The sequence below is a fragment of the Pseudopipra pipra genome, chromosome 3 (genome assembly GCF_036250125.1).
Source record: "Pseudopipra pipra isolate bDixPip1 chromosome 3, bDixPip1.hap1, whole genome shotgun sequence".
Classification (NCBI taxonomy): Eukaryota; Metazoa; Chordata; class Aves; order Passeriformes; family Pipridae; genus Pseudopipra; species Pseudopipra pipra.
In genome coordinates this window covers 59,867,143-59,879,973 of record NC_087551.1, presented here as the reverse complement: position 1 = coordinate 59,879,973, position 12,831 = coordinate 59,867,143, and the positions used below count along the sequence as shown (strand labels likewise).

The following is a 12,831-nucleotide window of genomic DNA, read 5'->3' as shown; positions in this document are numbered from 1 at the left end:
TAATCTTGTCAAGGTGAGTCCATTTATACTTGCTCCATCAGCAAAAGTAAGAGTTGCAGTAAAAATTGTGGATGTCTTCCCTGGACACCTTGTTATTTGTAAATTGTGGTTTTACAATTGTTATTTAAACTGCTCCCAAACTAAGATGGCTTAATTTACAAAGGTCTTTCTTCCCCACCCTGCCCAGACTAGTTAACTAAGGTAATGCAATACAGTGTAGGTCAAGGAAAAAATCTACCTTTTCTGCACATAATAACACAAGAAGTATGCTGGGGTGTACATGGAAGATCCATTTTTCACTCTATTCTCCTGCTAGCATAAATAAATCCCTGTCCCTCTTGTGGAATATCATCCAAATCAGACACTGTTTCATATGTAATTTTCCATAGAATCAAAATATTTTAACAAACAGGACAAACCACAGAAAAATATTAACAAACTCCAGATTCACAAACAAATCGGTGAGGCAAACTACCTTAAATATATATATGTGCTACTTTACATAGAAGAAAGCCTTTAGTAACTGCATGCAAATGATTCAGGCTTGAAGGTTTCAGAAATTTTTTATTTCTAAAAGAACTACGGACTTCATAACTTCACCTCATTGCAGAAAGACAAGCATTTACAAAGACCCAAAATAGATGAATTTCTCCTCAATTCTTCTGCCTTGAAAAAGTCCACAAAATGGAGGACCATAATGGAAGCTTAAAATCCCTAAATAACCAGCCTTTTCCAGGTTTTACAGAAACTTCATTTCAAATCCAAGAAACCTTTCTGACAAAAGCAACAATAATACAAAATTTGTTCCATAAAGTTAAATCTGATTAACTGCAGCGAATTGGAAATTTCTAACAATATCATCATTAGAAATCTCAACCAGCTCTACTTTAAGCCTATTTGCTTTAAAACCACACCTGTACAAAACCACATTTTATATAACAGAATTCTGTTTTCATACAGGCTCTGACTTTAACACCTCAGTGATTTCATTCATTTTCCATGTGCCTCTCTGTGTTCTTTAGCTAAGAGTAATCATGCGAACCTGTTGGTGACAGACAGAGTTTTTAATTAATGTTTCAGCCTGTTTTAGCTGAACGTTTTAGCTACTTACTGGACTTAAACGACAGCAAAAAGGCATCTCTCAAAATTCTTAATTTCTTCCACGGTTTAATCTATGTTTAGGATTTTCTACAGTTATATAAAATATAATACAGTGAATGGGAAAGTCATATGATTGATCTAATTCTACTTCAATTTTAACAACATTCAGTGAAAACACTGGCTTATACAAAACTTGAGATGCAACAGAAATTGAACAAAATTGTTGTCACAGGACAATTATCACATGCTGCTGGCTTAAGCTGGCCTTCTGGGAATGTGCTCTATATGAATTGGTGTTTGTGCTACCTCAACAAACAGCAAAGAAAGTCAGCAGAAAGCAAAAGTTCTTATAAGAAAGAATCTCTCAAAGTCAGACTCCCTCTGGCCATATGTGGATCATGGCTATTGAATTTTATTTAATTTTTATTATCTTACAGTATTCAGAACATGTTTCTCCAGCTGGGCTGATTTTCAGTGTGCATGAACAAGTCAAATATTCTATCACTGACCTTGCCAATACTGAGCAAGGGTAGATTATACCATTCTTACTTGCTTTGCACCTACCTCTGCACAAAATCCTGACATGACCTGGAAGAGTTGGGAAGTGAAGCAAAGGAATATGAATGCATCACTTCAGCTAGCATAGCTTCTCCAACTGTTTGATTACTCTTTGCAAACCGGAAATGCTTTAGAACTCAAATACTGAGTGTATTTTACCAATCCTAGTCTTTGTTCTGTGTTCCCAAGCAAAAGGCAGCATTCTAAACTGCTTCTAAAGCAACAGCTCCCAGAGCCCAGCTTAAGATGCCAGTGAAGACTTGACAGTTATATATCTAGGCTGCATCCTTCTTGCTTTTCTTTGGGGGTTGCGCTGAGTGACATATTTGGTAGCTACAAATAAAATATTAGAAGCTAAGCAAACCAAAGGCATACTAATCTGCTTCCTCAGATGGGAGAATGATTTAAGAATTATGCGGGGGGAGGAAAAAGCATGTCTGGCTACTACTTGCACAGTTCCTGTCAGAGACATGAGTCAAATCTTTCCAGTTGAGCAGAAGAGGCACCTATTCCTCTAACCATATCCTTCCTACATTTATAACTGTGGAGTTCTTCTCCCTGTAGAGGAATGCAACTCCCATTTTGCTCCCTCTTGGGAACATCTTTTTAAATAAAATGCTTTCCCTCTTTTTGCCACACACAGAGAATCAATTTTTTTAAATGCAGAAAACAGTCAATTTCAAGGAAATGCTCCCCTTCATCTTCAGTTGTAAGAAGTCTGAAAGCAACATATTTTAAAGACTTTAAATTATACTTTTTGTTTGTTTTGCTTAATCCACTTTCACCTTTCCACTTGTTGAAAGAGATCACATTTATACAATTGTATGCCCTTCAAGAAGAGGAGGTAAAAAAAAAAGAAAAAAACCCCAATCACATATGTATTCAATGCTCTCATTCTCCTAGGCATATCCCAGTATGCCTGGTAGAAATACAGATTTGTAAGCAGGCAGGACTTGTTTTGTCACAAAGAAATATATCTTACTATCTCACCTTGTATCTGTGCATCACACTTATTCCTTGTCTATCCAGTTGCTGTAAATGAGTGATCAATATGAAATATTTCAAGGAAATACTGAAAGAAGGCATTGAGATTTATCTCAAGAGCAGCTGCCATTAAGCTGCCACATAAGTGAGACTGCAATCTAGGAAACCCAGTTCTAGAACTACTGCTCCTTCAGTAAACACTGATTAAACCACCTTGATAATAGGTTCTCCATCTGCAAAGCCCAGACACGTTGGAGCTTTACACCCCATAGGTATTCTTCCATATATACTCTTCTCCATACTCCTGTTCTTCATATCCAGAAAGTTGGGGAAAAACCTCAACCACCTTTAAATGCACTGGACTTCTGAAATATGAAATGTAGGTCATCTAGATTTTATAACCAGATATAAGATAGGCCTGGAATGAGAATTACAGTTACTTTGGACTCAATTCCAGACAGATAGACTTTGAAACCTTAATTATCAGTTGTGTTCTCTAAGACAAATTTAGGAGCTGCCCAAGTCTAGTTCATCATATGCTTCTTTGGTTTTATTACTTAAATCTGAAATTTCCCTAGCTGTTTGTAGATCTGTTTCTCATCACTGTTAACACGAACCTGAAACCAAACCAGTGAGACATGACTTGGCGGCATCGCTGACCTCTCCGACATTCAGCACACAATGCTGCAGCTCATTCAAGCACATGTGATTCAGGCTTCCCATGTGTTACAGCACTTCTCAGAGTCACAGGTCTCTAAGCCTGCAAGTTTCTTCCTGTTTGACCTGGAACTTCCTGCAGCTCACACTTTCCAACAGAAAGCTGGACAGGTATTACACATGGGAACAAAAGAGCTAGAAAAGTGTACATAAGCCCTTAGAGAACTCAGTCCGGGAAACATGTTCTCGATGTTCATAGGATCCAGATCCTCATAAAATCTAACAGAGAATGGACTACAAGAGTAACTGAGTGGTTACAGTTCAATCAGGTCTACAGAAAAGTAAGGGATGGAATCCAGCTGTGTAGCTACCAGAACCATAAAAGTGCTTGGCTGGAGCTTTTGAAGGCAAATCTCCTGTTTCTGAAGCCAGGTAGCAGTGGGGCTAAGAGACATTTGGACTTGGAATGGCAGACGCATCTGCCTATTGCTCAGACTTTAGCTGTCTAAATTTCAAAATGCAAAAGACAGCAGGATTGCACGTCTTTCTGGCATTTCTCCTTCTATCTAAGCCTGAGCAGCTTGCTTTTAGTATGCCTTGTTTGTCACAAGGGGAGAAGACACACAGTAGAAGGAAGAGAAGATATGGAAAAGAAAGGATGAGATTAAGGAATTGCTGCATCCAGTATACAATGGTTAATTATGTTCAGCAACTGTCTTCACAATGCTCCAGTTTCAATCACTGATTTGACTTTATGTTTTCACCTGACAAACAAAACTTTTTGCATCTTGGAGCCTCAGTGTCTGTCACAGGTTGGCAGTTGCCTCTGGAGGACCAACTTAGATGCCAAGAGACTGAAAGAATTCACTGAGCAGACTTTAAGAAATCAAGCATAAGGACTTTTAGAGAGCCAACTTCTTAATCTTATATTGAGGAAATACAACCCTGATCTACAGAAACTTTTCAATAAAGCAAAATTGCAATTTTTGTTCCTGTCTATCGAGATCTTAAGAAATTCTATCTGGAAGAATATAAAAAATGTAGCTGAAAAAATGGGCAAAACCCTAATCTGTGCTAAACTAACTGTGCCACTAACCTGTGCTAAAAATACCAACTCCTTGAACTTGTCGTGCAAAACAAAGATCAACATTTTAATAAAAACTGACATACCCAACTGATCATTATTCATTTGAAGTTTTAATAATAAAACACTTCTTTCTGCATGCACTCTGCATTCCGAACACCATAAAACACATACGTGCCAAAACTAGGCACGTGCTGTTCATGGATACCTCCCTTCTGATGAACAGTATACTTTGCATAATTTGTGAATCAAGTTGTATTTGCCTCACACACACACACACACACACACACACAAGAGGAAACTGCAAGGCCACAGCTTCTGTCCCTGCTAAACAATTAAAGCTTCAGCAAATACTTGATGCAGTCCTTGCTCAGCAAACATGTCAACCAATCTTTAGGTGCCATATAACTGGCCAGGACAAAACTGGTGAATATAGAGTGACACTATACTTCCCCATGGCAGATCACTCTTAACCACATATACGAAGGACTGAACATGCTGTGTAGGGTGACACAAACGTGCCAAATGAGTGGGCAGAGTCAGAGTGAACTCCCATGAATGAATCTGAGAAACTCACCCTGAATGGGGGCACTACTGAAGTTTTATAAAAAAATGCATAAATGCAACTTACAGCACTGCGTGATCTTCTGGATGTTAGAAGTTATGCGTTGGGCTAGTTGATTAGGATCCCCAAAACCCGGTCCGTACGACATGGCTGAGTAGAGTTGCTGTAAAGATCATCCACAATGGGAAACAGTCAGACAGTCTCTACCTATAAAAAACAATAATTTTGATCATTGGCTTATAAAGGTCTTCACCATCTTAAAGAAGAATACATAGGAAAAGATTAAAGAAAACTCTATATACTAATGCTTACTCTCTCCAAAAACACAGTACTTCAAGGACAGAATTTAAGGGAACACTTTAAAAAGTATCAAATAGGAATATGACGTCCTTTTTGAATTTCCTACAATAGCTCTTACTACTGAGATTCTTAATAATACACACAGCTTAAGATCTGCAATTACTCTACAAGAGCCACATCACAGAAGCTACATCCTTTGTCAGACTTCTTACATATTTTCCCCACTGTAATCAAAGAAAGAGTATACATTTTCATTTGTTGCCATTCCAGAAGAAAACTGATGTTTAATCTGAAAATGCCAAATCCTCTAAAGAATTATGTCCCAAACTAATCATATTGTTATTTCCATACCCTGTATCACCCATCCCAGCCATGCAGGGCAGGTGGCAGGCCCCCAGCTCCAGCAGCCGCCGGCCACGCCGGGCAGGCTCCCGGTGGCCGCCTCGGAGGAGGAGAGTAGAGAGGAGGAACTTTGGAGCACACAGAGGTTTGCCAGTCCAATTTATGGGAGGGGGAGGGGGTCTACCGGGCCGTGGGGTCTCAGTGGGGTGGAAGCCTGTGTACCCCTATGAGGTTGCAAGCTATGTTGGCGATGGTACATGCCGTCGGTAGGGTCTCCCATGCCCGACAGGTTAAAACCAAAGAGTCAGAAACAATATGTCCATGGGCAGGATGGGCTCACTAGCCTTCTGGCAACCCTCCTAGGAGAAAGACAACTCTAATTTCCAAACCCGGGCAGATGGAGCTTACTTAGCCCTGTAAGGCCATCCATCTAAGAGAAGGTCACTCCAATTAAACCTACGTCCTGAGGACCTTGCTGCCACCATCCAAGTTCACTCAGCCCTGGCAGATGAACCTTAGGATTAAAGGGTGAGTTCCACGCATACTGCATCTCACCCAAAAAATCCATTGCACAGGCTCGAAGGCCTTACCCACATTTGCAAAGCCCTACAGCAATGGGCGAGGGTCGAAATGGCAGGTGAAAGGTGCACTGGAAGCCGCAGACCCAACCCTGCATGCAGGCGGTTCAGGACATTGGTCATTTGAGACTGACCGGAGATGACAGTCTCTTGGGGCAGTACCCTGAATGACCAAGCAGCCTTTTCAAGGACAGCACTGCTTGCTCCACTTGGAGAGGGGCCTAGAAAAGGTGGCCTAAACAAAGCTCATCTCCACCTTCACCCGGTTGGTTAACCGCAGGCCAACGGGCGTCTTCTTCCAATGTGGTCACACAAAGATCAAAAGACAAAGGCACGCACCTGCCTCCAAAGGTGTACCCAAATTAACTCTAGCATGTTGGAACATCAGAACCATACTCGATTCTGCGGATAGTGGACGTCCTGAGCGTCGTTCTGCCCTAACTGCCCATAAACTGTCACGTCTCAGCATCGACATTGCTGCTCTCAGTGAAGTTCGCCTTCATGAGGAAGGCAGCCTTAGAGAACAGGGTGCCGGTTACACACTCTTTTGGTCAGGTAAGCCCAGAACCAACTCTGGGCATCTCTCAGGAGTTGGCTTCATGATCAAAAACTCTATTGTTCCTAAACTCGAAAATCTGCCAACAGGTCTTTCTGACTGCATTATCTCCCTACGCTTTCCACTCCACATTGTAACAAACGTGGGTAGTGCCCTTCCCAAATCTTCATTCTCGAAGCCTAGCCATGATGATGATGATCACCTATCCCATCAATACAATCCAGCCTATATAACTACTAGGAAAAAAACCCATCAGATATCACACAAGGTATCAGAATGAAGAAGGCACTTTATTTCCTCTAAAGATCAATAATTTGTATCAACTTCAGCTTTAGTTGTAACCTAGTGTCACCTAAATCTTATGAATTACCACTTTATCCTGTTTCATCTGATGTGTTTCTCAATATGAATTCATTTTTCAACAACTTGGGTATTCAAATGCATTTTTAGAGGTGCTTTTTCCTCCATACAGACCAAAGTTCAGCACAAGCTCATATGCTCATATCCTAAATCTAAATCAACAATACATGGATTACAATACCCATGCAAATCAAAACTGGCAGTTTATCTGTTCTGCAGTGAGAATGCAGACTAATCAAGCATAAATGCATCCAACACAATCCCACAATTTCATCCAGGCTGTACTCTCCTGCACATCAGCTTCGTGGGTTCAACATTTTAACTTCACCACTTTCCCACATTTCCAGTGTTCAACCCAAACCATGTGCCTTCCAAGCAATGTCCTGTTCTCCTGGTCTATCAGCTTCTGGTTAACAGACACTGCTAAAACTCAGTTTCAAGGGGAGAGAAAAAGAAAGTACATTAAATATGTAAAAAGAAGGAAATGAAAAGGCCAGCTGATTTGTCAAGTATGATAACAGCTGTGCTACAATTTGCAAACCCAAGTCCTTACAAACTTTTTTTTTAGTACAAACAATTAACACTCCCTGTTGCCAAATATTATTTGGAAATGCCCGTATTAATACAGGCAGCAACGCCCTGGTTGTTTTTGTATCTCTATGATATGAAATGACCTTTAGTGAAGCCAGGACACTGTATGGGTCCCGTCATTGTTATGCCCAAAACTTCACCAGGGACGTAACTACAAAGGTCAGGCCCACCCCTGCTGCCCTGCAGGAGACACCACCTCTGCCAGATGAACAAGCTGCTGCTACTCTGGAGACAAACCCTGCATGACTTTGAAATGAATGCTCCACTAGGGTCCCAAACCCTGCCTGGAGTCTTTAGGCCCTGAGGTATCCCCTAGAAATGAACAACCTGATTGCAGATGAGGTGACAGGGAGTGTATTTGCACTCTTCTACTTACTTGCTGCACAATTGCCCTCTAGTCATGCCAGCTCTCTGCAGTATCATTTCCTGACTTTGTCTGTACCACATGCAGATTCAAGTTATTTTGACTGAAGTCAGTCAGCCAGACAGCCTAAATACCACTTATCTGGACCAAGGCTGGCGTAACAACCCTTGATCTTTCTGGAAACCCTAGGCAACACTGCACTGAATTTGGATTGTAAGGCCAAAGCCATGCAAACTTTAAAGTGAATAAACAGCTCTATACCCTGCTGTACTGACTAAGTAAAGAAATCTACCAATTTAGTGGAAAATACAATCATAGCCATAACATCCAAAGAAACTTCCTAAACACTTAGTTTGAAAAAGATTTCTCAGAACTGCTGACAGATTGGGGTTTTTTTGAAGTTATGACTATTCCTAGACACCTTAGTAGCATGCTAGCTACAAGGCTAGCACTGACTAAAAATACTTTTTAGTTAAATATTACAGTTAATGTCAAAAGTCAATGTTAAAAGTTAAACATATGTTTGAAGTTAAAATGCCGCAAAAGACCAAATTACCTTCTGTAGAACTAACATAGTCTTTCATGATTGTTTTTTCTTCTTTCATATTTGTATTCACGAACAGCTCCTGTAACACTGTTCTCAGGAGCATCATTACAATCAAGAGATATACACTGACTATTTCATCCAATTCTTGACAAAAGCAGTGACTGCTTTTCATTGTCTTGCAAACTTCTACAGCTAACCATATGTATCTTTAAACAAGTTACACTGCACTATACTGACAAATGTACAGATTGTACAATACATAAGACTTTGAATTTTTCAACTTTCTAGCTACATAGGCAGCCAAACACAACACATAATGAGAGGATGTTCAGATGATAGATTGCAAAGTCCACAGGATACAGTTCAGCTTTTCATCTGCAAATGTAGATCTCTCTGATTGTTGATACAATTCTTTGTATCAGCTCACATACCTGAACTGAGATTTATAGTAAACTTGTAGGATAGCAATGTAAATTCACAGCTGGTTTACTCCATGCAGATTCTTGCACTAGCAATGCTATTGATGAGTATTCTAATAACACAGGTTGGTGACAGAGTAAGCTACTGGCCTGGGGAACAGACAGAAAGAGATGTAAGGGGTCAGCCATCAGCTCTCATCACCTCTCAGTCTTCACCACACTTTAGCCTTCTAGTTTTCACAGCAACATGGGCATCTGAACTGAAAAAACACCCTATTTCAACCCACACACCCTTCACCTGTTAGTGTTAAGTTACTCAAACTCCTCTGAAAACACAGATAGATAGGTCCTTGGGAAGTCAACTGGTGTTTTTGCTTATGTCTTTGACCCAGACAAAGTCAGGGTTTCAACCACCAGGAAACAAACCAGGCATGTACCAAGCATTTCCTTCCATCCAAGGGGATAGAAGCATTCATCAAGATTCTGAATTTCCATAGAAATTACTCCTTTTCACTTCCACAGCATTTAACTGCTCTGTTGTGATATATTTTGGCATTACTGGCTGCATAACTTATAAATTGGGGAAGTTAAAAATCTGCTGCAGCTGAGGAAATTACAGTTTGTGTTCAAACTGGAACAGAGCTCCATCTATGGTAGTCTTCAGTTCCCCTAAAAGTTTCAGTCAGGTGTGAGCTTCTGATTGTACCTTTTATGTTCCACTCAGTATCTCTGTCTTTGGGAGTATACCTAGTGGCAACTCAGCTTGCCAAGCTACTGAAGAAAGTCAAAGGAACCGAGTCCACTGTCACAAATGAAATGAAAAATCAGGACATTTCATCAACAGTCCCTGAAGCAGGACCTCGCTGCACATATTTGAGGTTTAAAGAATTCAAAGGACTTCTACATATTTTTCATAAATTTTGCACTAACTGGTTCCTCCACTGTCACTCTATACCAGAGCAAAAATGAACCTTAGTATCAACATATTTTCTAGAAAGGTGTTTGTCAGGTATGGGAAAAGATCCAATTTTCCATAGGTTATGAATGTAGAGACAAGAAACTGGGAACTCCAAAACCAAGCAGCTCCCCGGTGTCATTCTTGCAAGCTCCATCAGGACAAAAGGACATGATGTGTCAGATCTCACAGCAGTCACCTAAATATCTTCAAGGCTCCAGTCAGCTACAGTTAAGTACGTAATTTATCTTGTATTTTCTCATTTAGATATTCTAAAAGTCTTCCTTCTCCCATAAATCTAGACCATACACATTAGGATAAGAACCCTTAAGCAATAGCTTTACTGTTTGAGGAATGTTTCAGCATCAGGACCTAGAAATGATTACATGGAACCTTAACTTTCAGAAAGCAAAAAAAAAAAATAGAACACTTGGAAATTTAAATCTGATCTGAATTTACATCTGATTTTATGCCCTTAATTATCCAGAGACAAGTCATGGGGCTTTCTTTATGTGATTTTTTTTTTTTCCTAAATAAAGGTCACAGTAACAAAGCTTCTTGCCAACAATAAGACTTCCCTTGTAAACTGCTTCCCCCTCACAAAAAAAAAAAAAAAGTTTAAAATCCTTCAAGCAGGGTGAAAACACAAGTAAAAGTGATAAACTGTTGAAAGACTTCAGCAAAAATTTCAGCCAGTCACAATGTTAGTTACAGAAAATATAAGGATGTCCTGCTACAGCACCTCAGGGATTCTCATAACTCACTCATAGCAACTGACTTAGTGAGATACAGGTGAGTATTAAATCTGTCACTATTTTCTCTAGTGGGGATGAGGGAGGTCGGAGTTTTTTTCTGGACTTATCTCTTTTTTCTTTAAACTTAAGCTAAAATATTTACGAGACAGATATCATATTTTCCACTATGTGTTTTTACAGCTCTTAATGTACTGAAATCTTGGTCCACAAAGGCAGGCTGTAGGCTCCCATAATAAAAAAAATAACTGTGGAGCATAACAAACATGTAAACAAAATTAAATCCTTCCGGTCTTCTTAAAAGAAAAGTTTTCAGATTTATTTTTTTTTTGTGATCTAGTTTTGGGTGAAGTCAAACTTAAATCCATATAGGGAAGGAAAAAGTTCATTTAAAACTTTATTTCTCCTGCAGCAACACTAACACAAAAGATGTCAAAAGATAATTTTCTATCCACTCTGCCCAATTCCCTCAGCCTTGCAACACTAGTGATGCTGGAACCTAACAAAACCAAGTTTACACTGTCTAACAGCTATAAGTACTTTTTTTTTCCTTTTTTTTCTTTCTTTTTTTTTTTTTTCCTGGAAAGAATTATTAGATTGTGCCACTGGTCAGTGTTTTAGTCATTTTTCCTAGAAAAGATTCCATTGAACAAAGATGCAATTTAAAGCAGTGGCGTTTAAACTGCCCAGCATGAAAAACTAAATTACAGAAGCCTAAAATACTACTAGGCCTAATGCATCACCAATGCTTAGCATACACAGATAAAAAAAATAAAATGTTTGTAATTGTCTGATTCATCCACATTGATATTTATAATGAAGTAGGTAAGAATCACATGCTTTCACAAGCCTAAAAGAACATTTTAGTTCTTGGTAAAATGCCTTAAGAGAATTATGTTTCCTAGGAGTGCACAAAGTGTTTAAAGGCCTGATGATGAAGCAGGAATAGGAAAATGAACACTAGGGTCTAGAACTATTGGGGAAGATAGGGAACAGGAGGTCTGAAAATGGACCTGAAATGACCGTTTCAGAGTGCCTAGTTTCTTGTGCTACTGACAGACAAACATCATTTCATGTGAAAATGAAGATGGGTTAGAAGCACAGCACACCTGGCATGCTAGATAGTCTAACCCAAATCTCCCTAATGGTAGTTGGTTCACATTGAACCAAGTGCTCAGATCAAGCACACCAAGGGAGAAGTTACCTTTGCACAAAATCTCACTGCAATGGATGTCGAGTCTCTCTGAGGCCCACCAGGATGCTAATAACTACATATAGCTCATGGTCTCTTTTTTTCTCCTCCCCCAAGAGTTTCACTTCAGTGTAAGTCACCAAGAAGAGTGCCACTTAATATTCTGCCATAAGACTACAAAAGACATCTTCATGAAGGGAACACAAACACAGTTTATAACAACGCCACCATTTAGCATCACTTTCTTCTAATTTTAAGATATTTTAACTTTTTTTTGGTCACCTTTCTTTTCTGTTAACAGTATTTGCACAAACTGCAAGCTCTGAGCAGAAGGGCTGCACTGCTGGCAAAGCACAAGATTGGATAACAACGCGTCAGGAGCGCTCCCCTCGCCCCGTGGCACAGCCCTCTGCCTTTGCAAGGCTTGTTCGTCAGTGGAGGGGGTCACAGCACATGAGCACCTTGCTTCTGGCAAAGTATTCCTGCGATTGTATCACTGGGCTTCTTCAATTTAAGATGCAGTGCCTTGCATTGCACGGAAAGTGGAGCGAAACCTTCCATTTAATTGCAGAGTTTGCAGAAGTGCCCATCCCTGATGCAGCGGAGAGTGATTCACCAGGAAAGTAGCGATAACATCGGCCCAGGGGCCCGGCGCGCCAGGCCCGGGGTCGGTATTTACATCGGTGACTTTTATAATCTCCCTTCCTCCCGCTGACATGCTCACCTCGGACCTGGAACAGCACGGGGAGCGCTTCCACACGGCGGAGGCGCGTCCTACCCTACAGTTCCACACAAGCTGCTGTAAAACACCCGCTGTAGGCCCCAACTCCCTTCTCAGAGCATCGCGGCCAGCGCCCAGTCCAAAGCCTCGGTACCGGGGGCGTCCCGGGAGGGTGCAGGGGAAAGGGGCTGGTGCTGTCACGACC

General features: G+C 40.4%; 1 protein-coding gene across 5 annotated transcripts in view; it reads right to left on the bottom strand.

Moving 5' to 3' along the window:
* STX7 (syntaxin 7) overlaps positions 1 to 12,831 on the bottom strand; it is a 36,471-nt gene that overhangs the window by 23,210 nt on the left and 430 nt on the right. For 2 of the 5 annotated variants that reach the window (XM_064649459.1, XM_064649462.1), the window contains exon 2: positions 5,016 to 5,156. In XM_064649459.1, coding sequence (XP_064505529.1) covers positions 5,016 to 5,097 — 82 coding nt within the window. In that variant the 5' untranslated portion in view covers positions 5,098 to 5,156. Of the gene's footprint in view, positions 1 to 5,015; positions 5,157 to 9,018; positions 9,157 to 12,629; positions 12,798 to 12,831 lie in introns of those variants that run through there. The other 3 variants (XM_064649461.1, XM_064649463.1, XM_064649460.1) reach the window with 3 other exon arrangements.